At 40.8% G+C, this 26360-nt stretch overlaps 1 protein-coding gene across 1 annotated transcript in view; it reads left to right on the top strand.

Annotated features, from left to right (window-relative positions):
- cct6a (chaperonin containing TCP1, subunit 6A (zeta 1)) overlaps positions 1 to 21753 on the top strand; it is a 40888-nt gene extending 19135 nt beyond the window's left edge. Inside the window, exons 9-14 of the mRNA XM_072242836.1 lie at positions 270 to 366; positions 14710 to 14857; positions 16639 to 16772; positions 18557 to 18659; positions 19076 to 19148; positions 21378 to 21753. Of these exons, the coding sequence (XP_072098937.1) occupies positions 270 to 366; positions 14710 to 14857; positions 16639 to 16772; positions 18557 to 18659; positions 19076 to 19148; positions 21378 to 21450 (628 nt within the window). The 3' untranslated portion in view covers positions 21451 to 21753. The remainder of the gene's footprint in view (positions 1 to 269; positions 367 to 14709; positions 14858 to 16638; positions 16773 to 18556; positions 18660 to 19075; positions 19149 to 21377) is intronic.
- Positions 21754 to 26360: the final 4607 nt, after the last annotated feature.

The raw sequence follows: 26360 nt of genomic DNA, 5'->3' as shown, positions 1-26360 counted from the left end.
TTTGATAAACAGAAATGTTCAATGTTGTCTGCCTTCTTCAGGTGCACAAGTTAATTTTAAATTTCTTAGGTTTAATTCTTTGTGCTTTCCATATTCCAAAATATTTCATGGCTTTTGGTCTTTTCAACTTGAGGTAATTTTAAGGTGTTTATCCATATGAAAAGGCATATAAATACTAAGGCTGTTTGAACTTGAGGTTATGAACCATAGATCAAGTGATAATTAATAAACTTTTGAATGTCGGTGACTAATGTTCACATTAATTTCAGGCTGACACTTGCTTGTGGAGGCATTGCCATGAATTCTGTGGAAGACCTCACCCCAGAATGCTTGGGACATGCTGGACTTGTATATGAGTACACTTTGGTAGGTAGTGTTAGTCACTTCTTTCCCTGTATTATTAAAATTGAGTTATTGGTTCATTCTGTAACATGGCTGGAATGCTGAAGCTTCGGGCCATCCAGTGGTGAACATTGCATGATGCATTGGCTAGATACCACCCCCCCCCCTTTGCTTGCATCACTGCATACCCATCACATTTCACCACCACACAAAGCTAAGCAGGTCAAGATTGTTACTTCAAACTAAGAAACCTATGTGTGTTCTTGTACTTGCCCACAATGTTTAATCATTATCAACAATGGAACAATAATGGCCCAAACAAAGATTTCAACATCAATTCATTAGAAGTGATTTTTAACTGAATGTTCCATGAAATGTGTAATTAATCCTGAATATATAATCCTTTATATAGAAATGAAAAATCAATTCCAGCCTACTAAAGCAACAAAATGTTCCAATGTTCTATAGATTCAGGATCAGTTCCTGTGGATTGGAGGGTAGCTAATGTTATCCCACTTTTTAAGAAGGGAGGGAGAGAGAGAAAACAGGCAATTATAGACCAGTTAGTCTGACATCTGGTGGGGAAGATGCTGGAATCAATTATAAAAGATGTAATAGCGGCATATTTGGATAGCAGTGGAGGGATAGGTCAGGGTCAGCATGGATTTACAAAGGGGAATTTTTTGGGAATGTGACTATGAAAATGGACATGGGAAAGCCAGTGGATGTAGTGTACCTGGACTTTCAGAAAGCCTTTGATAAGGTCCCACATAGGAGGTTATTGTGCAAAATTAGAGCAAATGGTATTGGGAGTAGGGTACTGACATGGATAGAAAATTGGTTGGCAGACATGAAACAAAGAGTAGGGATTAATGGGTCCTTTTCAGAATGGCAGGCAGTGGCTAGTGGGGTGCCGCGAGGCTCGGTGTTGGGACCGCAGCTATTTACAATATACATTAATGATATAGATGAAGGGATTAAAAGTAACGTTAGCAAATTTGCAGATGGCACAAAGTTGGGTGGCAGTGTGAAATGTGAGGATGATGTTATGAGAATGCAGGGTGACTTGGACAGGTTGGGTGAGTGGGCAGATGCAGTTTAATGCGGATGAATGTGAGGTTATCCACTTTGGTGGCAAACAGGAAGGCAGATTACTATCTAAATGGAGTCAAGTTAGGAAAAGGGAAAGTACAACGAGATCTTGGTGTCCTTGTTCATCAGTCACTGAAAGTAAGCATGCAGGTACAGCAGGCAGTGAAGAAAGCTAATGGCATGCTGGCCTTCATAACAAGGGGAATTGAGTATAGGAGCAAAGAGGTCCTTCTGCAGTTGTACAGGGCCCTGGTGAGACCACACCTGGAATATTGTGTACAGTTTTGGTCTCCAAATTTGAGGAAGGACATTCTAGCTATTGAGGGAGTGCAGCGTAGGTTCACGAGATTAACTCCAGGGATGGTGGGACTGTCATATGTTGAAAGATTGGAGCAGCTGGGGTTGTGTACACTGGAATTTAGAAGGATGAGAGGGGATCAGATTGAAACATATAAGATTATTAGGGGATTGGACACACTAGAGGCAGGAAACATGTTCCTGATGTTGGGGGAGTCTGGAACCAGAGGCCACAGTTTAAGAATAAGGGGTAGACAATTTAGAATGGAGTTAAGGAAAAACTTTTTCACAGGGGGTTGTGGTTCTGTGGAATGTTCTGCCTCAGAAGGCAGCGGAGGCCAATCCTCTGGATTGTTTCAAAAAAGAGATGGAACTCTTAAAGATAGCGGAGTGAAGGGATATGGGGAGAAGGCAGGAAAAGGGTACTGATTGTGGATGATCAGCCATGATCACAGTGAATGTTGGTGCTGGCTCGAAGGGCTGAATGGCCTACTCCTGCACCTATTGTCTGTTGTCTATAAAATAAACAGCAAGAGCAGATTACTAAAGACTGTTCTTTTCCCTGTTCGGACTGTGTTGTCTACAATAGTGATATTTACTTTCTTCAGAAGAAAGTTATTAACATCAACTTGCTGCTGATAATATTGTGATACAGGTGTATGAATCATGAGCAGGAGGGGGCTCTTTGTTCATATAACAGAAATCATAGCTTTTTTACCACTTGTTGAAAATCTAACTCTTGGGGGGGAAAAAAACTTAAAAGGCTCTGATTCCAGTGGTCTTGAGGAAGAGCTCCAAAATCTCATAACCCTCCCTTGGAAGAAAACATTACATCTGTCTTAAATAGGTTATCACTTACTTTTAAACTGTGACTCCCACTTCGCCTCGAGGAAATGGGTCATATCCACCCTATGTTTCACTTAAGTCCCATCTCAATGTTCTAAAGTCTAGCATGTCATCTGCAAGTTTCTAAATGATGGTAAGGTCACTGCCATTCATAGGTTTTAAATGTTGAGTCTGGCTATAGATTCAAACCTTATTTTAGATCTAGAATCGGGTTTAATATCACTGGCATATGTTGGGAATTTTTCTTTTTTGTTTTGCAGCAAAGCAGAGGTAGTGTTCATGCGTTCGTTGTTCATACAGAAATCTGATGGCAGAAGGGAAGAGGCTGTCCCTAAAATGTTGAGCATGTGTCTTCAGGCTCCTTCCCTCCTCGATGGTAGCAATGAGAGGGGGACATGTCCTGGATGATGGATGCTGCTGTTTTGAGGCATGGCCTTTTGAAGGTGTTCAAAATGCTGAGGAGGCCAGTGCCCATGGTGGCTCTGGCTGACTTTACAACTTCCTGCAGCTTGTGCAGTGGCCCTCCGTATCATGAGGTGATGCAACCAGTTAGAATGCTCTCCATGGTGCATCTGTAGGAAATTGCGAGTGTCTGTGGCGACGTATCAATTCTCCTCAAACTCCTTATGAAATATAACTTGCAGTTGTGCCTTCCTTGTAATTGAATCAGTATGTTGGGTTCGGGATAAATCCTCAGAGATGTTAACGCCAGGAACTTGATACTGCTCACTTTATCAATTTCTGATTCCTTAATAAGGATGTGTATGTGTGTGTGTGTCAGTGTCTGTCAGTCAGCCAAATTTAGTTACCCTTTCAGTTGTGCCCAGCCACACAATTGTGGGTGTAGGCAGATTAGAGCAGTGGGTTAAGCATGCATCCCTGAATGTTGATTGTCATGAGGAGGAGATGATATTTCCGATCTGCATAGATTGTGGCTTCACGCTGAGGAAGTCAAGCATTCTGTTACAAAGGCCCAGTTTTTGAAGCTTTGTTGATTAGAACTGAAGGTATGATTTTGTTGAAAGCTGACCTGAATAAACAGCAGCCTGATGTAGGTATTATTGTTGTCCAGGTGATCCAAGGCTGAGTGGAGAGCCAGTGAGATTGCATCAGCTATTGAGGTGAGTCCAGCTCCTTGCTTAGGCAGGAGTTGCAACCTCTTAAAGCACCTCATCACAGTAGATGTGACTTCCACTGGATGATAGTTGTTGAATTAGCTCACCCTGTTCTTGGGCACTAGAATGATAGTTGTCCTTTTGAAACAGTTCAGTTGTAAGCCTCTGACTACAGCAGTAAGAGATTGAAGATGTCTTTGAACGATTCCACCAGTTGGTTGGTACAGGTTTTCAGACCCTTACCAGGCCTGGTGCCTTGCAGAGAGTTTACCCTCTTGAAGGATGTTCTGATGTCAGCCTTTTAGACAGAGATTACAGGACGTTGCAGGGATTCGCACGGGTGTAGTGTTATTGTCCCTTTCAAATCGTGTATAAAAGGCTTTGAGCTCATTTGGGAGTGAAGTAACAGCCTACAAAACCAACCAGAGCTAACATGCACACAATTCTGTCTCTAACCTCAATCGGAACTGTACTTTCACCCTTGAAATAGCCTTCTGTAGGTCCTACCTGAACGACTTGTATAGATCTGGATCTAATCTAATAGATCCACCTCCCTGCCCCGGAGGCCCGGAAACCGTCCAATAGGCGGACAGCATGCTACTCTAATGACCCTTGACCCCTGTCTCCAGTTAGCAGCCCCGCTTACAAAGTAATATGTTATCACCACCAAAAAGACATAACAAGGGGTACATAAAGAAGTAAACAAATTCCAAATATTTTCATATTATGTCTAACAATAGTTAAAACCTAATGACGGCCATCTTAGATTCATTTAAAATACATAACCGTGTATTCAAAAGAAGATAAATCCAACCAACTAATATACTACAACTAATGTTAAAGACTTAGAAATCAAAGAAAAAATAAGTAAATATGTATTTTTTTAATTAAATCCTAAACTATATTAACTATTAAAGCAAACAACAACAGATCTAAGTAAATCGACCAGGTCTATGTCTGGGCACTCATAAAATGTGGAGCGGACCTTCATCAAAGCCGCTACAAACAGCTCCCAGCTAAGAATTAACTTAGATTAGTTTTTTTTCGACTGGGCAGTCCGAGGGGTTTTTATTTGGTCAGTTATCTTGCTTTTCTTTCTGAGTCATGATTTGTCTTTGGATTTAGTTTGCGCCTGCGCATTAGCTTACTTTATAAAATTTTAAGTTAAACTTTAAATATGGATCTTAATAAAATTAATATAATATCTTGGAATCTGAACAGTATAAACCAACCTATTAAGCACAGAAAGATTTTTGAAAAATTAAAAACACTTAATACGGATATTATTTTTGCGCAGGACACTCATATCCGAGGGCAGGATGAAAATTGTTTTTTTATTTTGGAGGGGACCCTTATTTCGTTCTTTAGCAGTAAATAAAATAGGAGGGGTATCTATTTTTATTAATTCTAAATCCCTTTTGTACATTTTAATACTGTTACTGATTTAATTGGAAGATACTTAATTGTTACTGGTCTGTTATGTGGTCAAAAGGTGGCTTTGGTGTGTGTTTATGCACCTAATATAGATAGCCCTGAATTTTTTAAGAAGCTATTTTCTGTGCTGCGGAATTTAAATGAATATAAGTTGATTATGGGCGGTGACTTTAGCTGCTATCTCAATCCGTTGATTGACAGATCGTCTACCAATCCGTTGCTTCCTAATAAAGCTGCGACTTGTATTAATTCTTTTTTATTAGAATACGGTCTGGTGGATAATTGGAGATTTATGCATCATAAAGATGAGGATTTTTCTTTTTTTTCACATGTATACCATAAATACTCAAGAATTGATTATTTTTTGCTGGACGCGCGTTTGATGCCCTCTGTTGTGATTGTGTTGTTGGATCATGCACCCATGAAATTAACTTTGAAGTTCCTTGATAATATTCTGAAGATAACTCAGTGGAGATTTAATGCTACATTGCTACAAGATTCAACCTTTGTAAGCTTTATTAAAGAGCAAATTTCTATATTTTTTTGAATTGAATACAACTGAGGGAATGTCAAATTTGGTTATTTGGGATACAATGGAATCTTTTCTTAGGGGGCAGATAATTTCGTACTCAGTAGGTTTAAGAAGGAAAACCAAGGTGGAACTTCTAGTGATTACTAATAGGATTAAAGAAATAGATAAAGTTTATTCAGTAATGCCTAGTGAAGATCTCTATAAGGAAAGGGTAGAACTCCAAACAGCATGATTTGCTTTTGACTTTTCCCATTGAGCAGTAACTTCTTCAATCTAAAAGTCAATTTTATATACAAACCCCATTTCCAGAAAAGTTGGGATATTTTCCAAAATGTAATAAAAACAAAAATCTGATATGTTAATTCATGTGAACCTTTATTTAACTGACAAAAGTACAAAGAAAAGATTTTCAATAGTTTTACTGACCAACTTAATTGTATTTTGTAAATATATACAAATTTAGAATTTGGCTGCAACACACTCAACAAAAGTTGGGAAAGGGTTAAAATAAGATTGAAAAGTGCACAGAAAAGTCATGCTACTGTGACAATTATAGCCACCTGGGCTCGGGAGTACTTCGGAAAACCATTGTCACTCAACACAATCTGTCGCTGCATCCAGAAATGCAACTTGAAACTGTATTACGCAAGGAGGAAGCCATACATCAACTCTATGCAGAAACACCGGCGAGTTCCCTGGGCCCGAGCTCATCTCAGATGGACCAAAAGACTGTGAAACCGTGTGCTGTGGTCAGATGAGTCCACATTTCAGCTAATTTTCGGAAAAAAACGGGCATGGAGTTCTCTGTGCCAGAGATGTAAACGACCGTCCAGATTGTTATCAGCAAAAAGTGCAAAAGCCAGCATCTGTGATGGTATGGGGATGCATCAGTGCCCATGGCATGGGTGAGTTGCACGTATGTGAAGGTACCATTGACTCTGAGGCGGATATTAGGATTTTAGAGAGACCTATGTTGCCATCAAGGCGACGTCTCTTCCCGGGATGTCCATGCTTATTTCAGCAGGACAATGCCAGTCCACATTCTGCATGGGCTACAGCAGCGTGGCTTTGTAGACACAAAGTGCCTGTACTTGACTGGCCTGCTGCCACTCCAGATCTATCTCCTATTGAAAATGTATGGCGCATCATGAAGAGGAGAATCAGACAACGGAGACCACGGACTGTTGAGCAGCTAAAGTTTTATATCAAACAGGAATGGACAAAATTTCCAATTGCAGATCTACTACAATTAGTATCCTTAGTTCCAAAATGATTAAAAAGTGGTATTAAAAGGAAAGGTGATGTAACACAAAGGTAAACATGCCCCTGTCCCAACTTTTGTTGAGTGTGTTGCAGCCATCAAGTTCTAAATTTGTGTGTGTTTACAGAATACAATGAAGTTGGGCAGTAAAACTATTGAAAATCTTTTCTTTGTACTTTTGTCAGTTAAATAAAGGTTCACGTGAATTAACATATCACAGACTTTTGTTTTTATTGCATTTTGGAAAATATCCCAACTTTTCTGGAAATGGGGTTTGTACATGGGGACAGGTTAGGTAAATTATTGGCTGGTCAATTAAAAGTAAATATGGCTAAAAGACAGATTCTGAAAATAGGAAGACCTGATAGAACTGAAACGGTAGATCCTTATGAAATTAATAAGGTATTTATGAAGTTCTACTGTAACCTCTATAAATCTGAATTTTCAGACAATATTACTTTTATGAATAGATTTTTGCAAAAATTGAATACAGTTGGCCCTCCTTAACCACGAGGGATTGGTTCCGGGACCCCTCACGGATACCAAAAAACACGGATGCTCAAGTCCCTTATTCAATCTGTCTAAATGCGGTGGAGCTTAGGACCCAGCGGAACCCCGGACCTTATTTAACCTGTCTCAGTGCGGTGGACATTAGGACCCGGTGTGCTGAGCTCTGAATCCACAGTGTTTCTGTTCACGAAAATAATCATGATTTAAAATAAAGTGGAAATAATAAAGCAATCGGAAAGAGATGAAATGCCATCGGTCATTGGAAAAGTGTTAGGCTACAGAGGGTCAACGATCACAACAATTTTAAAGGATAAAGTGAGAAAAGCCCCGCCCCAATTAAAGCTACAATTATTACTAAGCAACGCAGTGGGTTTTGGGTTTTTGATCCTCCACATCAAACCGGCAGGGATGGAGAGCGCTTGGGAGCAGTCTGTCACTGGATCGAACTCGGGAATTTCCGTTCCCGAGCCCGGCGCTGAAACATACATTTCTTAAATGTTTTATATGCATAGAAAGGTAAAATATATGCTATATACTAAGACAAACGTTTGACTAACTGATGCTAAATAATACTGGATGTACCTGTTCCAACTTACTTAGTAAGAGAACTTCTGGTTTTTTTCCAATCCCAATCCACGATAACCTATGCACATCTTCCCATATACTTTAAATCATCTCTAGATTACTTATAATACCTAATACAATGTAAATACTATGTAAAATAGTCGTTATACTGCATTGTTTAGGGAATAATGACAAGGAAAAAATGTCTGTACACGTTCGAACGGCAAGTGCTAGAAGAGCACTTCCGAGTTTTCTTGATTCGCGGTTGGTTAAATTCGCACATGCGGAACTCGTGGATAAGGAGAGCCGACGATATACCTAGAATTTCTATCCAAGATATGAATATATTAGATGCACCTATTAAAATATAGCAAGAGCTATATCCTCTTCCCAACCAGGTAAGGCTCCGGGACCGGATGGATATACAGTGGAATTTTATAAGACTTTCACTGAAATACTTACACCTCATTTATGTCAAATTTTCACTGATTCTGTATCCTCTGGGAATCTCCCAAAAACTTTTTATGAAGCATCAATCTCATTAATTCCTAAAAAAGAAAAAGATTTATCTGAATGCGCTTCCTATAGACCAATCTCTCTACTGAATGTGGATTTTAAAATTCTCTCTAAGATCTTGGCTAACAGACTTGAGAGTATTTTACTTACTGTTATTTCCAATGATCAAAATGGATTTATTAAAAATAGGTACAGTCGGCCCTCCTTATCCGTGAGTTCCGCATGTGCGAATTCAACCAACTGAGAATCGAGAAAATCCGGAAGTGCTCTTCCAGCACTTGCTGTTCCAGCATGTACAGATTTTTTTTCTTGTCATTATTCCCTAAACAATGCAGTATAACGACTATTTTACAAAGCATTTACATTGTATTAGGTATATAAGTACTCTAGAGATGATTTAAAGTATACGGGAGGATTGCGTAGGTTATTGTGGATGGGGATCAAAAAAAAATGGAAGTTCTCTTGCTAAGCAAGTCGGAACAAGTACATCCGGTATTACTTAGCGTCAGTTAGTCAAATGTTTGTCTTAGTATATAGTATATATTTTACCTTTCTATGCATATAAAATACTTAGACGTATGTTTCAGGGCTGGGGAACAGAAGTTCCCGAGTTCGATCCAGTGACAGATCGCTCCTGAGTGCACTGCCCATTCCTGCCGGGTTGATGTGGAGAATCAAAAACCCTAAACCCCAAAACCTAATAATTAAACCACTGCGTTGCTTAGTAATAATTGTAGCTTTAATCGGGCAGGGCCTTCCTCATTTTATCCTTTAAAATTGTTCCAATCGTTGACCAACTGTAACCTAATGCTTTTCCAATGACCGATGGTGCTTCAGCGCTTTCTGATGGCTTTATTATTTCCACTTTATTTTAAATCGCGATCGTGATTATTTTTGTGTACAGAAACACTGCGGATTCAGAACTCCGCTGCCGGGTCCTAATGCCCACTGCACTGAGACAGGTTAAATAAGGTTCGGGGCTCCGCTGGGTCCTAAGGTCCACCGCATTGGGACAGGTTGAATAAGGCAGCGGTCCCCAACCACCGGGCTGCGAGGAAACGATATGATTTGACGATGTGAGTCAGCTGCACCTTTCCTCATTCCCTGTCACGCAGTGTTGAGCCTGAACACGCACGAGGTCATTACGCATAGAAGGTCATTACCCTCGCGTCATCCATGTCAGCGCGGGAAGGAGATCAACTCCTCCAGCTTGGAAATGATGATGGGCTGAAAAGTATTTTGACATAACATCTCTGCTGGCATTCTGGATCAAAGTCGAGGCTAAATATCCTGAGATAGCCATGAAAGCACTGAAAACGTTGCTTCCATTTCCAACATATCTCTGCAATGAATGCAACGAAAACGAAATTGTGGAATAGACTGGACATAAGGAACCTCCTTCGAGTATCGCTGTCTCCCATCACCCCTCGATGGTACCGTCTTGTTGCAGGGAAACAAGCCCAGGGCTCCCACTGATACAGTGATATTGGTGTGTTGCAATGATTTTATATGTTCATACGGGGAAAATATGTGCTGTGTGTTTACTATCCAAACATTACTGAAAATGTTATGATGCTATTGACTTATAAGTGACTTGTATAATCATATAACAATTACAGCACGGAAATAGGCCATCTCTGCCCTTCTAGTCCGTGCCGAACGCTACTCTCACCTAGTCCCACCGACCTGCACTCAGCCCATAACCCTCCATTCCTTTCCTGTCCATGTACCTATCCAATTTCTCTTTAAATGATAATATCGAACCTGCCTCTACCACTTCTACTGGAAGTTTTTTCAACACTTACTTCAAGCTCCCGTCCTCCCCTGATAATTGACTTATCACTATATTCATGCGAGGAAAATATGCGCTGTGTGTTTAATATTAAATTCATTAGATAAACCCTTTTATAAACAAAATTGAGTGTACTAGCCACTTATCACCTATATTCTGGATGTGATTAACACCCCCCCCCGAACAGAATCGCCAAAAACGATTTGTAGAAAAAATCGGCACGTACACGCATGCGTACACAGGTGCCTGCACAAGGTTTCATGGTCATTGTAGTCTTTCTCAGGGTGAACACAACGTATTTGACTGCACTCTTGTCCGTTGGCAACCCAACCCCCCCCCGGGACGGCTGGTCTGCAAGAATATTGTCAATAATAAACCGGTCCGTGGTGCAAAAAATTAGGGACTTGAGCATCGTGTTTTTTGGTATCCGCGAGAGGTCCCGAAACCAATCCCTCGCAGATAAGGAGGGCCGACTGTATTCACATTTTAACATTCGAAGATTATTCCTCCTCTCCATCTAAAGAATTTGAATGTATTGTTTCTCTTGATGCAGAGAAAGCCTTTGATAGAGTGGAGTGGTCTTACTTATTTGAGGTTTTGGAAAGATTTAATTCTGGTCTGGGATTTATTTCCTGGATCAAATTGATCTATCGAGCCCCTATGGCTGCGGTTATAACTAACGGAGTGACCCGTTGGGGCACCCTTTGAGAGAAGGGTAGTGCAGTCTGATGTGACCAGAATGAACATTAAATTTTCCTGAATGCTATTGGTATCGCTTTGCTTTGGAAACTGAAGTAGAAAACCTCAGTTTATTAAAGAAGAACGATGCGTAGCAAAGCAAATATAGCTCCTTGTTTAACAAAGGACACTTTTGATGGCATCATTTCTGGTTTATCTGCCACCCTTGTGCCTCTTGTTGTCATTCTGGAGACCTGCAGCCCTTTCATCCCTCGTCTCTTCAGCTCTTCTGCTGTTTGTTGTTTGTTTCTGATCCCGGAGATGTGCATGCCTCTCCTCTGTCTCTTCTCTCATCTTTTTTTGTCCTGACTCTCTGATCCTGGAGTTGTGCGGCCCTGGCCTCATCCGATTCTTGTTCTCTCCCTCTCCTTGCTGCTTCCTGACGACGTTTGGCGCCATCTCCTGGCCATAATGTCCCCCTTCCCTTTCCACGCGGCATAATTAGGCTGACCATTTTATTTTAACCCTAATGCTGGTTAGAAGATACGAAGCACTAACACCAAAGGATGCTGATTATTCTTGATGTGGTTGGCGCTCTCCTAAGTGGACGTGATATCGTCACCGCTGTCCTTTGACTGCAGCAAAGGGTTTTATGGGTGTCTGGGAGTACATCATTACAATAAGATTTAATTATCTCTCTTATTGATGGGTGGCAGTTAGATCTCTCCCAATTCTGCACAGGCTGATGGTGATTAGCAGAATGTGACCCCTTGAAATAGAGCTGCCCTGCCCTTTTGCTCCAGTAGGTGTCGCTGCTGAGGCTGGCTGTGCGCATGCATCGGGCTGTTGCGTCCCGATTTCCATGATGGCCGAATGGGTCTGGGGTGAAAGCCAGCCTGTTGATTTTTGGGGAATTTTATATGAATATATAACCCTGAACTTTGCCTGCATTCTGTAAGTTTGCGCATTTAAATTTCATTTAGCCAAAAAAAGTTCTGCTGTAATGCACCGTTTGCGCTAATTGGAGGTCACAAACAGAGCAAGGGAGTCTTACTAGTATATAGATAATCAAAAATCTCCTTCCTTTAGATTATACAGAAGTACTCGGCAGGGATGTCCTCTTAGCCCTTTATTGTTTAACTTGGCTTTAGAACCCCTTGCTATTGCTCTTAGAGATTCCAATACTGTTCAGGGTATTAAGAGAGAAGACAAAGTACACAAGGTTTTGTTGTATGCAGATGACCTGTTAGTTTATGTTTCAGATCCTAGGAAATCTATTCCTTCTGTGTTATTTATATTTTCTGAATTCAGTAGTTTTTCTGGACATAAATTTACATAAAAGTGAGTTATTTCCCATTAATAATTACTCAGATCAATATCATCAAGTACCTTTTAGTATTGCTAAAAATTACTTATCTTGGTATTAAAATTACTAAAAATTTTAAGGACCTGTTTACCCCCAACAAATGCTTTCTAAATGGTCACCTATGATATTATCATTAATAGGTGGAATTAATGCTATTAAAATGATAGTTCTACCAGAATTCGTATATACATTTCAGGCAGTTCCTTCCTTTGTTCCTAAAATGTTTTTTGACAGAATAGACTCTATAATCTTACTTTATATTTGGAATAATAAAAATCTAGATTGAGTAAACCCTTATTGCAGAAATTAAAAAAGGACGGTGGTATGGTTTTGCCAAATTTTAGAATGTATTATTGGGCAATTAATATTCGATATATTATTTTTGGGTTCATTATTCAGACATGCATGAATGTCCTTCATGGTTGGATTTGGAGGAAAACTCGGTGAAGGGATTCTCTTTGGCCTCTTTATTGGGAGTTCCTCTTCCTTTTTTGTTTTCTAAGATTAGTAGACAAGACCTTAATCCCATTATTAAACATACCTTAAGAATTTGGTTTCCATTTCGTAGATCTTTTGAGTTAAATAATTTTGTTCTTTCTAGTAATATCCATTTCAGTTATTTTTTTAAACCAGTTTTGGATAAGGCCTTTTTAATTTGGAAAGCCAAGGGTATAACAACTTTTTCAGATTTGTTTTTAGGGGATTGTTTAATGTCTTTTTCTCAGTTAGTGGATAAATATGATTTATCTAATGTACACTTTTTTAGATATTTACAAATTAGGACTTTTTTTTAATGTGGTTTGCTGCCAAAGTACCCTTCTGCTTATCCACCTAATATGATAGATGCTCTCTTTCAGCTTAAACCACTTCAAAAAAGGTTGATAGCTGTAATTTATAAATGGTTATTGAATTTAGGAATGGTGTCTAAAGATAAAATTAAACGTGCTTGGGAATTGGAATTTCAAGAGTCATTTTCAGATAATCAATGGAGTAAAATTTTTCAGTTGGTTAATAAATCATCTATTTGTGCCTGTCATTTTTTGATACAGTTCAAGGTAGTGCATTGGGCCCATATGTCAAAGGATAAACTAGCAGGTATTTTTTCCAAAATCAATCCTATTTGTGATAGATGTAATATTGAGGTGGCCATTTTAATTCGTATGTTTTGGTCTTGCATAAAGCTAGATAATTTTTGGAGAGATGTTTTTAAAATGCTATCAAAAGTCTTGGATCTGCACCTACAACCTAATTTACTTCGGGCAATCTTTGGGATTATCCCATCGGAAGCAGGAAATATTCCCGTTTCCACTCAACGTATGATAGTTTTTTCGACTTTATTGGCTAGGAGAGCCATTTTACTGAAGTGGAAGGATTCTAATCCACCTACTGTCTTTTATTGGCTTTCCTCCATTATGTCCTGTTTAAGTTTAGAGAAAATAAGAAGTCAGAGATTTGATACATCCTTTAAAATTGAGCAAATCTGGTGATCTTTTATTCAATATTTTCATTTGATTTGCTTTATTACTCTTCCAATTATTTTTGTTGTCAAAGTTTTAGATTTGATGAGAAAGTCTTTCCTTTTTTTTTGGTCGTATCCTCAGAATGGACTGCCCAGTCCCTTTCTTTTTCCTTTTCTCGTATAGTGTAGTGGTTTTTTTTTTTCTTCATTTAAAAAATTTAGTTTTTTTTCTCTCTCTCCATGAATTGATAAGAGGAGAATTAGCTGTCGTCTTTTCTATTTTATATACTACATATTAGCTTAATACTATGTATGATTTTGATAATGTCTATTTCACTTTTTGTTTGTATTGTTATCGATATATATATTTCTGAGCGAATTCTCCTCTTGTTTGTATATATGCTCTTTTTATTTCAATAAAAAGATTAATAAAGAAAGATAGATCTGGATCACCAGTCTTGAATGCCACAGACTTAGCCATTCAGCAGACTGTGAATCTCCTGGCTCATCCATGGCTTTGAATTTGGGTATATCCAGTATGTTCTCAAAGGCACACTCATCTACACAGGTCTTCATTGAGTCTGTGACAACTGTCATTCAGACTCCGATTCATTCAGGCTTGAAGATGAATTCCAGGATTTTGTCTATTCCACTGACTCAAAGCAATCTTGTAAGCTAGAGGATGTGACCTGATTATACTATGGAAGAAGATGTGGTAAATTGTCAGGTATCTTCTCTTGGGTGTGGTGTAAAGCTCATTTTCTTATTTACATGCTTTGAGGAATTGTAATCAATGAGGAGGGAAGATGTATCATGAATTCTTGGACCATTAATTTTTGTAAATCTTATTGTGTTAGGATTCAGATTTTGTATTGTATAAAATTTGACTTTTTTTATATATACAGGGTGAAGAAAAGTTTACCTTTGTTGAGCAATGTGACAATCCACGGTCAGTGACACTGCTTCTGAAGGGTCCAAACAAGCACACTTTAACACAAATCAAAGATGCTGTGCGTGATGGCCTGCGTGCAGTAAAGAACGCAATTGAGGATGGCAAGTAATTTTAATTTACATGAATGAAGGAATCTTAAATGGGAGTTTGTACTTGATCTTTTATTGGAGTGGTGAACTTGAATGAGTCTTGAATCAATATTGTCTCACTGAACGTTCAAACAAGTTTAAATAACTAAATCTTATTTTGTAGTAGGTTATAAAGATTATACTAAAGGCCATGCTAATCAAAGAGCTATCCAGCCCTTTTGTTTTACAACTCTTGGTGTATTAGATTTCAGGCTAGACCATTCACTACTTTAAATTTGACAACACTTTCTACTCTTTCAGGCAATAATTATTGATTTACAATTCTTTGAAAACACTTTTCTTCACCAAACCTTTAATCTTGCCTATTAGTTTACATAAATTTTCTCCTGGTTTGTGTTTTGGAAAGAAATTGGTTCTTTCATTTCATTGTACCTTTGCCTGTCAGTTTTTAGACAAAAATTAAATCTTCCTTGAGACTATTGGGAATAAATGAACTGTATTCAACCTTTCCTGTCGGATAAAATTCTTGTGTTTAAATCACCTTTCGTATTCAAATCAATTTGTAACCTATCCTGTACTTGATACATTTCTAGCATAACCTTGCCTCTGTGTTTTATTGTGTCACATTTAAAAATAAAACACAGATAATTTGCTGTCCATTGCTTATTGCTTCTGCTGAAAAATTCTTCAATCCAACTTGCCACTGTTCTTTGAATACTGTTTTGATTAGTTTGCAACACGAGAGCTTTGGCTATCCAGATTATTTCAAGCTTTTTCATATCAAACGTGTTAACTTGGTTGTTATTTAGAAAATTTAATCCAGTTACCCAGAAATGGTCTTTTACAAATCCGTGCTGACTAAAGTATTTCTTTTTTAAAAAAAAAAGGATGAAAATTTAAGAAGAGACTACTTGACCCACTGTGTCTGTTAGTTGACAGTTACCCATCCTAACTTCCTGATACTTAATCCTGCAGGTCAATAAACTTTAAATTACATTTCCATGTACAATTAGAATTTGAGAATTTTCACTCTCCCCACCTTGGGCAGTAATTTCCAGTCTACCTACCACTTTCTGGGTGGTGGTACTTTTATATCTCACTCCTGATCTTTCTAACACTTACTTTAAGCCTATCCCTCTGGCTTTTGACCTCCCTGCTGAGAACAGAAGGTCTTTCCTATTTATCAGCCCCCTCATAATTTTATACATTGTCTCTTGGAAATCTGTCTTTACTGATTTTGTTTTTCTTCCTTCTTGCCTGTATTAACTGGAAAGTTGAATGACAAAAGCTGGCCTGGGTATCCTAAATTTATATGCCTCATTTAAATGTCCCTCCATCTCCTTTATTCTAAAGAGACAGTGGACAAAGGCAGATGGGGTGCTTTTTAGTGGAATTTGTGCAGGGCAGTTAAATTAAAATATAATGGTGTACAATTATATTCGTGTTGGAGATTGCACCAAGAGTGAGCTGTCTTGACGAGGCTCACAAGATGATGGTGGTCTTGAACTTACTGCCTGAAAATGTTCTGATGGCAGAAATCTTCGCCTGATTGAAGAGCTGTGAACAACAATGCCTTTCTTGCTGTAAATGGACTAGTTTTGTTTAAAGCAAGTTGCTGCTGCACCTTCACTGTGCCACATTCACTTTCTCAGTGGTTTTGTTTCAAAAATTTAAAACATAGCACAATTAAACATTGAGGCATTTGGTGAGCCAATTTCCCATATTTGTAGTTTTGTATTAAAACTTCAATTAGAATCAAGTGATAGCAAAATCACTTTGACTTTGTCTTATAGGATGTGTAGTGCCAGGTGCAGGTGCATTTGAAGTTGCCGTAGCAGATGCTTTGATCAAACACAAGCCCAACGTAAAGGGCAGAGCACAACTGGGAGTGCAAGCATTTGCAGATGCTCTGTTAGTTATTCCCAAGGTAAGAATCTTTTAGACATTGTATGTCTGAATATATTTTCAAATGCAGTTATTTTTCGGGGAACTTGGATTGCATTAGTTCTGCATTAAATTGGAATTGTTCTTCCTGACAGCTGCTAACAGGATTATTATTTACTATGCACATAAAACGCTGGAGGCGTCTCTGGAAGGGAATAAGAAGTCGACGTTTCAGGACGAGACCCTTCTGGACTGGAAGGGAAGGGGGAAGAAACCAGAAGAAAGTGGGGGGAGGGGAAGGAAAACAAGCTGGCAGGTGATTGCTGGTGGTGGGGGAATGAAGTGAGAACATCGGAGGTGATGTGCAGAGGACGTGAAGTGCTGAAGAACAAAGAATTTGACATGAGAGGAGTGAGGAGGTCAGCAGAAGGAGATAATGGATAGGTGAGGAGTAGAGAAGGGGTCAGAGGGAGCTAGAGTGATATAAGGAAAAGAGGAGGGGGAGAAATCATTGGAAAATAGCGAAATCGATGTTCATGCCGACAGGTTGGGGGCTACCCAGATGGAGTATGAGGTGTTATTCCTCCAACCTGAGTGTGGCCTCATTGCGACAGTTGTGAAGGCCATGGGCCAACATGTCGGAATTGGGGATGAAATTAAAACTGGTGGCCACTGAGAAACTTTGTCTTTTGTGGCGGATGGAGAAAGGTGCTCAATGAATTCTTCTCCCAATCTATGTCAGGCCTCAGAAATGTAGAGGAGGCCACACTGGGAGCGCTGGATATAGTAGACCCACTTGCTAGAATAGTCTCTAAATTTGGAAGGAATTTTTGGAGTCCTGAATGGTGGTGATGGTAGTAATTTAGAGCCAGGTGTAGCACTTGTCCCACTTGCAGGCTGCTGTGCCAAAAGTTAAGGATTGTTTGCAGATCTGATAGAAATAAGCCTTGCACATTCAATGCTACAAACAACACACTTTATTGCTAAGTTACAACAAATGGTACTTATCTTGGAACCGAGCCTGAGTCCGTTTAACTGCGGGACCCCATTCCAATCGGTCCACAGTGTTAGTCGCAACCTAATTTGTGGTGAGCCCAAATCCAAGAGACCTCACCACTGGTGTGTTCATTCTTTTATACCTTGGTCACTTCTCCACCCCTACCTGGCTGGATCATTTGTTCAGCTCGACTCATCGTGGATCATTGCCTTGGGCACTGCAGGCTCAGGTCTGCAGAGACAATACCTTGGTTACCTAGCACTCAGGTCACCTTTCCCCTCCACATTACACGTTTGATCCCAGCAATTGTTCCTTGTGCTCTGGCTGACATTTTATGATTCTTATTATACGGGCATAAGTACCAGCTGGGATGAGTGGACAAGGGAGTCATGTAGAGAGTGTGATCCTATGGAAAACGGAGGTAGGGAGGGAATGAAGTATTTAGTGGTAGGATCCTGTTTAAAAATTGCAGGGTATGGGGAATGGTGTGCTGGATGTGTGGGTGGCTCATGGGGTGGGAGTAAGGACAAGGGGAGCTCTATCCCTTCAATGGCAGTGGGAAGCTGGGGTGAGAGTGATGATTGGGAATTGGAGATGCAGGTGAGGATGGCAGCAATGGTAGAGCAAGGGAAAGTCTTTAAAGAAGTTGGATGTCTTAGGTACTCTGGAATTAATTGCTATAAGTATCTATTTTAAAGTAATTAAGGAATGTGCATAATGCACTTTGTGTTCTTATGTTTTTAGCTGCTCTTTTCTGTTCTTATCCTTTTAACCTCTGCAAGATATGACTGATATATTTGTACAGCAAATAATTAGCCACCGTTTTTCAGATACTTGCGCAAAACTCAGGATATGACCCTCAAGAGACACTTGTAAAAATCCAGACCGAATACTCCAAGTGCAGTCAACTTGTTGGAGTAGACTTAAATACTGGTAAGTAAGCATGTGAGTCGGCAGGTTAATTGCTCCTTGTGCGTAGGGGAATGATGGCCTTGGGCTGGGGGTGGGGAATGGGAGAATAGAGAGGGAATGAGATTAATGTAAACTGGGCTATAGGGCTTGTTTCTCACATTACGGAGAACTGATGTAATATATCTACAATGAAATGCTTAATGTCGTGTCCTGATACTTCCAACTGTTTGTTGAAATGTGCTTTGACTACGTAATTTAAATTCAAGTTTAATGGAAATTAATGGAAAGGTTCAGTGACTTTGGATCAAATGTGGGAAGATGTGACTAGCTTGTAGGTAGTTTGTTAGAATGGATGAGTTGCAACAAAAGGCCTGTTTCTGTGCTGTCAGATTAAGTGACTCTGTGAACCAGTATCTGCTTGATTCATCATTTTGCAGGTGAACCAATGCTGGCTGGAGAAGCTGGAGTTTGGGACAATTATAATGTCAAAAAGCAGTTGCTTCATTCATGGTATGTTAATGGGTAAATTTTAATTTACTGCACAAGGGAGAAGCTGAATCTTGCTGTCATTTTCAGTTTTTTCAAGTTACTCTTCATTGGAAGTGGTTATCACAGCATGAAGCTTTTACTTATTAATCTAAAGCCATTTCCTGCATGTGCAGTTTGCGAAAGGTAAATGTTCAGGAGTTGGAAACGAAGTGTTAACTGGGTAGGATGCATCCCTCAGTGAGGTCTCCTGACAGAAAAACATAATAGACAGTATTTACTGTATCCTTAACAAGAAGATTTGATAAATTGAACATAGAACAATACAGTGCAAAAACAGGCTGTGTAGCATAATATTGTGCTAAATTAAACCAATGGTACTTAATCTTTTCTGCCTGCATGTGGTCCATATCATTCCATTTTCTGCATATTCATGCGCCCATCTAAGGGCATCTCAAATACCTTAGCAAGTCTGATTCCACCACCAGACCTAACACCTACCGTCCTAGAAACAAAAAAAAAAATGCCCCCACAATCTCCTCTGAATGCTTCCTCTCTCAATTTTATAAACTATCCATTCAACTCTTGGTCTCTGCTGCTCTGAAGAAAGCTTCCTAAATTTGTCCAATCTCTGCTTGTATAACAAATGCCTCTAATCCAGACAGCATCCTGATAAACCTCTTCTGCAGTTTCTCCAAAGCTTTCACATCCTTATAAAGGATTTAATGAAACACACCAAATGTGGCCTAACCAGTTATGAAGTTGCAACATAACTTCTTGACTCCTATTGACTTGTGCGGCCGCTTTCAGGGAGCTGTGGTCTTGCCATTAACAGTGTTCTGTACCAGAGTGACTTCTCTTAAAGTGCAGTTCCTCACACATGCTTGGATTAGGCTCTGTCTACCATATCTGTAAGCCATCATATCCTGAAGCAATCTTCTACACTATCCACCATACCATCAGTCTGTCATCTGCAAACTTGCCAACCCACCTATCTGCATTTTCATCCAAGTCATTTACATACACCACAGAACAGCAGAAGTCCCAGTATGGACCCCTGTGGAACACCACTATTCAAGAACCTCCAGCCAGAATAAGATCTGTTGACCACTATCCTCCATCTTGTATGGGCTAGCCAATTCTGAATCAAAACTACCAAGTCACACTGATAGATTCGATTTATCTTAATCTTCTGGATGAGTATACCAAGGAAGACCTTGTTGAATGCCTTACAAAAATCCATGTGGACAACATCCACAGCTCTATCCTCATTGAACACCTTGGTCAATTGGAATCACATTGAACTGCATTCTGTAAAAGGTCATCTGAAACTGCTGTGGGCAGTATCTTTTTATATCCGAAGGAATGAACACTGGTGAATAATAGAGATGCCTAGTTCAATCTTGAAGTCTTAAGTTGTTCTTCCTATTCACTCTCACCAAAGGATATGCTAGGCTATATATGTAAAACAAGTTTAAACAATACTTTTAAATTGAACCTTAACATGTGGAAGTTCTGCCCCTCGTAGTGGACTTCTTAAGAAATATGCCTTCAGTTTCTTAATAATGACCAGCATGCTGTCTTAGCACTGATGCATGAGGAGGATTCATTTTGCTGAATTGACAGGCAATTAGTTCTCATTCAGCTGACACTTGTAGAACAACCCTCGAACCTAAATGAGACACACCATTGCTGTCTTCAAGCAGAACAGTTTAATCTACTGAGTTAACTGAGTAATTCACATTTTTCCTAACCAGCAGCGTTTTGTAAGATGTCAAGGTTGTACTGTTGCAACGGCATATTGATGTCCAGGAAAAGTACAACCGAGTTTCATGCTTCATTTGTTAGTGGATAGGGAGACAGCTGTTTCAGCTCTTGGTATGACCCACCTGGTGAGATGAGGCTCCAGCATTTCTGTTTGCCTCTCTCTCATTTCCCATATTATAATTATTTATGAATCATTTTTGCAGCTGAAATATTTGAAGGAATGCTTAAAAATATAGATTGTTGTGGTTTATTTTCGAGTAGATGATATTGATCGGAAATGCACTTGTTCTGCACTTTAAACTGGGGTTTTAAGTTGCACACCTCGAGACTGATAGTTGACGGGTATCTCTGCCTGGGGGCATACCTAGGGGCACATTAGTGCCAAAAACTATATCATGGGTATTCACATTTTCTAGCAGTTAATTTTATTTTAATTGTTTGCAATAGTTTTGAACTGTAATTTTTCTTTAAAATATTGTTTTTCAGTACTGTAATTGCCAGCAATATTCTTCTTGTTGATGAGATAATGCGAGCTGGAATGTCATCATTGAAGGGCTAAATGAAGAGTGGAGTCCCTTTGATAGCAGACTTTTCTGAGTCCAGCGTATCATCCATAATGCAGCCGACTGAAGTTACTCCAAAATAGGTATAACTAACGTTGAGGCTTTCCATTCTGTGGCTGTTTAAAAAAACATATGCAGAGGCAAGGTGTAGTTTCACCAAATCTTTTAGCAGTAAGACATGCATTCATGTTTCATGGTTATTTATGATCAATTTTTGTATCTTGCATTCAATTAAACAGTTTGGTTTCCTAATCTTTATATTCAAACCCTCAATAAACTTAGTTGTTTTGCCAATGAAATTTGTGTTTCTGTATGTGGTATACACTCTACAAGTTATAAGTTTCCTCCATCTCTTAACAGGTTGTTTAATGTATTGTTGCTGGTAGAGTAAGAATGCATGCGAGCTGTTCAATCATCACTTTGTTCACCTATTGTACCAATGGATGTGGAAGTTAATTCCAGTCAAGCCTTTTAAACAGAAGTGGTATGATTATTAAATCACTTCCCCTGGGTGGAAATTCAAGATGTTCAATGTCATTTCCTGTAAACAAGTGTAAAGGGCAACGGAATAATTGTTACTCCAGATCTGATAAAGCACAAAAAAACACAAAAGATAAATATAATAATAAAAGAGAAAAACACATGCACAATGTTCATAAAGTGACACTAGATTATACATGAGGTGACTGACAAACTAATGGGGGAGTTGGTGAGAAGTGTTGATCAGCTTTACTGCTTGGTGAAAGTAATTCCACGAGTAGGGCAAGTGGGATCCTTTGATGTTACTGGCCCTCCTCTGGTACCTTTCTGGATATATGTCCTGGATGGCAGGTAAGCTGGTACTGGTGATCTGTTAAACAGTTTTGAAAACCCATTATGGAGCCTTCCTTCTGCGGCAGTGCAGTTTCTGTACCAGGCAGTTAATGCAGCTTGTCAAGGTGCACTCTACTGTGCATCTGTAGAATGATGTGAGCATGGATGTGCAAAGTCCAGCTCTCTTTAGCTTCCTCGGACAGTAGAGGTGTTGATGAGCTTTCTTGACTGTGTAGTATGTGTTCTGGGAATATGAGAGGTTTTGTACTTCCAGGAGTTTGAAGCTGCTTGCAGTTTCTACTGCCGTGCCCCCAATGTAAAGAGGGGTGTCAGATCTTGATAACCACCTCCTTCGTCTTGTTGACATTAAGGAGGTTATTTGCCTGGCACCATGCCTCAAGCTCTTAACACTATAAGATATAGGAGCAGAATTAAGCCATTTGGCTCATTGAGTGTGCTCTGTCATTTCGTCATGGCTGATCCATTTGCTCTCTCAGCTCCAATCTCATGCCTTCTCCCTGTATCCCTTCATGCCCTGACTAATCAAGAGTCTTATCAACCTCTACCTTAAATATGCCCAATGACTTGGCCTTCACAGCCACTTGTGGGAACGATTTGTACAGATTCACCATTCTGGCTAAAAAAAAAAATACCTCCTCATCTCTGTTCTAAAAGGACATCCTTCTATTCTGAGGTTGTGTCATTTGGTCTCTCCCACCATCAGAAACATTGACTCTATCTCGGACTTTCAATATTCAATAGGTTTCAATGTGGTCATCCCTCATTTTTCTGAATTCCAGTGAATACAGGCCCAAAGCTATCAAACACTTCATATGACAAGCTGTTCAATCCTGGAATCATTTTCGTAAATGTTTGAACCCTGTCCAATGACAGCACATCCTTTCTTGAGATAAGGGGCCCAAAACTGCTCACAATATTCCAAGTGAGGCCTCACCAGTGCTTCATGAAGACTAACATTACATCCTTGCTTTTATATTCTAGTTCTCTCAAAATGAATGTTGACATCACATTTGCCTTCCTCACCACTGTCTTAACCTGCAAATTAACCTTTAGGGTTATCTTGTGCGAGGGCTCCCAAGTCCCTTTGCACCTCAGGTTTTTGAATTTCCTCTCCATTAAGAAAATAGTCTACACTTTCATTTCTTCTACCAAAATGCATGATCATACATTTTGCGACAAGTATTCCATCTGTCACTTTGCCCATGCTCCTAATCTGTCTTAAGTCCTTCTGCAGCGCTGCTATTCCTCAAAAGTACTTGCCTCGCCACCTACCTTCATAATGTTCACAAACTTGGACACAAAGCTGTCAATTCTGTTGTCCAAGATGTGGTCCCAACACCAACCTCTAGAGCTCTCTCCGCCATGAGGAGGTACTTGGTGTCCCTATCCCAGACCCTTCCACACCTTCAGGACACTTTCTTCGCCGTCTTTAATGGTCCTACCCGTTATTTCATCCTCCGTCAGATTCACGCCTGCAATCGCCGTTTTTTTGACTTTGTCATGTTGGGCAAAGATTGCAAGATCCTACATCTACGGACTCCAGAGCCTGCTGGCCCTGAAACTTTAGCAAGCATGAACTTCAGATTGCGGCCCCTGCCACTGATCTCGCCGGCTGCAACACCTCAGGGCATATTCAAAACCTGGACTCCAGCAACGACCATGGACACCTTCACAGTGATTGCGCAACCACCAACTGCGACTCCAGGCTGGGTCTTTATGTGCTGCTATTGTGACTCCCGTCTCCCCTTCCCCCACCAATACTCTGCAACCCCGTCTCCCTCAGATCCCACCGTCAACTCCTGGGCCCTCAGAGGCTCCATCTTCCTCTCACCCCAACCCTCCCCTCTCCACTGACACCCCCAGCCTCCCCCCTCTGATACCAGCTCTCATCCGTGTCGGGTCTTTACCATCCCCTCCGACCTTCAACTGTCTGAGGCAGAGCGCTGTCCTCAGTAAGGACCTCACCTTTGAACTTTTCTTTCTCCGTCTCCGAGCCTACTTCTTCAGCAAGGACTCTTCCACCCCCACCGATGACCCCTTCTCCCGTCTTCAACCCTCCTCTTCTTCATGGACACCCCGCTCTGGTCTTCTGCCTGCTCTGGATCTCTTTATCGCTAATTGCTGATGGGACATCAACCGTCTTGACTTCACCGCACCTTGTCCCCATTCCAACCTCACTCCTTCGGAACGCTCTGCTCTCCACTCCCTCCGCACTAATCCTAACCTTATTATTAAACCCGCCGATAAGGGGGGGTGCTGTTGTAGTCTGGCGTACTGACCTCTACCTTGCCGAGGCACAGCGACAACTCGCGGATACCTCCTCTTATTTACCCCTCGATCGTGACCCCACTAAGGAGCACCAGGCCATTGTCTCCCACACCATCACCGACTTTATCCGCTCAGGGGATCTCCCATCCACTGCTACCAACCTTATAGTTCCCACACCCCGCACTTCCCATTTCTACCTCCTACCCAAGATCCACAAACCTGCCTGTCCTGGCCGACCTATTGTCTCAGCTTGCTCCTGCCCCACCGAACTCGTTTCTGCATACCACGACACTGTTTTATCACCCCTTGTTCAATCCCTTCCGACCTATGTTCGTGACACTTCTCACGCTCTTAAACTTTTCGATGATTTTAAGTTCCCTGGCCCCCACCGCTTTATTTTCACCATGGATGTCCAGTCCTTATATACTTCCATCCCCCATCAGGAAGGTCTCAAAGCTCTACGCTCCTTTTTGGATTCCAGGCCTAATCAGTTCCCCTCTACCACCACTCTGCTCCGTCTAGCGGAATTAGTCCTTACTCTTAATAATTTCTCCTTTGGCTCCTCCCACTTCCTCCAAACTAAAGGTGTAGCTATGGGCACCCGTATGGGTCCTAGCTATGCCTGCCTTTTTGTTGGGTTTGTGGAACAATCTATGTTCCGTGTCTATTCTGGTATCTGTCCCCCACTTTTCCTTCGCTACATCGACGACTGCATTGGCACTGCTTCCTGCACGCATGCAGAACTCGTTGACTTTATTAACTTTGCCTCCAACTTTCACTCTGCCCTCAAGTTTACCTGGTCCATTTCCAACACCTCCCTCCCCTTTCTAGATCTTTCTGTCTCTGTCTCTGGAGACAGCTTATCCACTGATGCCTACTGACTCTCACAGCTATCTGGACTATTCCTCTTCTCACCCTGTCTCTTGCAAAAACGCCATCCCCTTCTCGCAATTCCTCCGTCTCCGCCGCATCTGCTCTCAGGATGAGGCTTTTCATTCCAGGACGAGGGAGATGTCTTCCTTTTTTAAAGAAAGGGGCTTCCCTTCCTCCACTATCAACTCTGCTCTTAAACGCATCTCCCCCATTTTACGTACATCTGCTCTCACTCCATCCTCCCACCACCCCACTAGGAATAGGGTTCCCCTGGTCCTCACCTACCACTCCACCAGCCTCCGGGTCCAACATATTATTCTCCGTAACTTCCGCCACCTCCAACGGGATCCCACCACTAAGCACACCTTTCACTCCCCCCCCCCCCCTGCATTCCGCAGGGATCGCTCCCTACGCAACTCCCTTGTCCATTCGTACCCCCCATCCCTCCCCACTGATCTCCCTCCTGGCGCTTATCCGTGTAAGTGGAACAAGTGCTACACATGCCCTTACACTTCCTCCCTTACCACCATTCAGAGCCCCAAACAGTTCTTCCAGGTGAGGCAACACTTCACCTGTGAGTCGACTGGGGTGATATACTGCGTCCGGTGCTCCCAATGTGGCCTTTTATATATTGGCGAGACCCGACGCAGACTGGGAGACCGCTTTGCTGAACATCTACGCTCTGTCTGCCAGAGAAAGCAGGATCTCCCAGTGGCCACACATTTTAATTCCACATCCCATTCCCATTCTGACATGTCTATCCACGGCCTCCTCTACTGTAAAGATGAAGCCACACTCAGGTTGGAGGAACAACACCTTATATTCCGTCTGGGTAACCTCCAACCTGATGGCATGAACATCAACTTCTCTAACTTCCGCTAAGGCCCCACCTCCCCCTCGTACCCCGTTACTTATTTTTATGCACACATTC

This window comes from Mobula birostris, chromosome 25 (assembly GCF_030028105.1).
Source record: "Mobula birostris isolate sMobBir1 chromosome 25, sMobBir1.hap1, whole genome shotgun sequence".
Classification (NCBI taxonomy): Eukaryota; Metazoa; Chordata; class Chondrichthyes; order Myliobatiformes; family Myliobatidae; genus Mobula; species Mobula birostris.
This window is presented reverse-complemented; position numbering and strand designations above follow the sequence as displayed.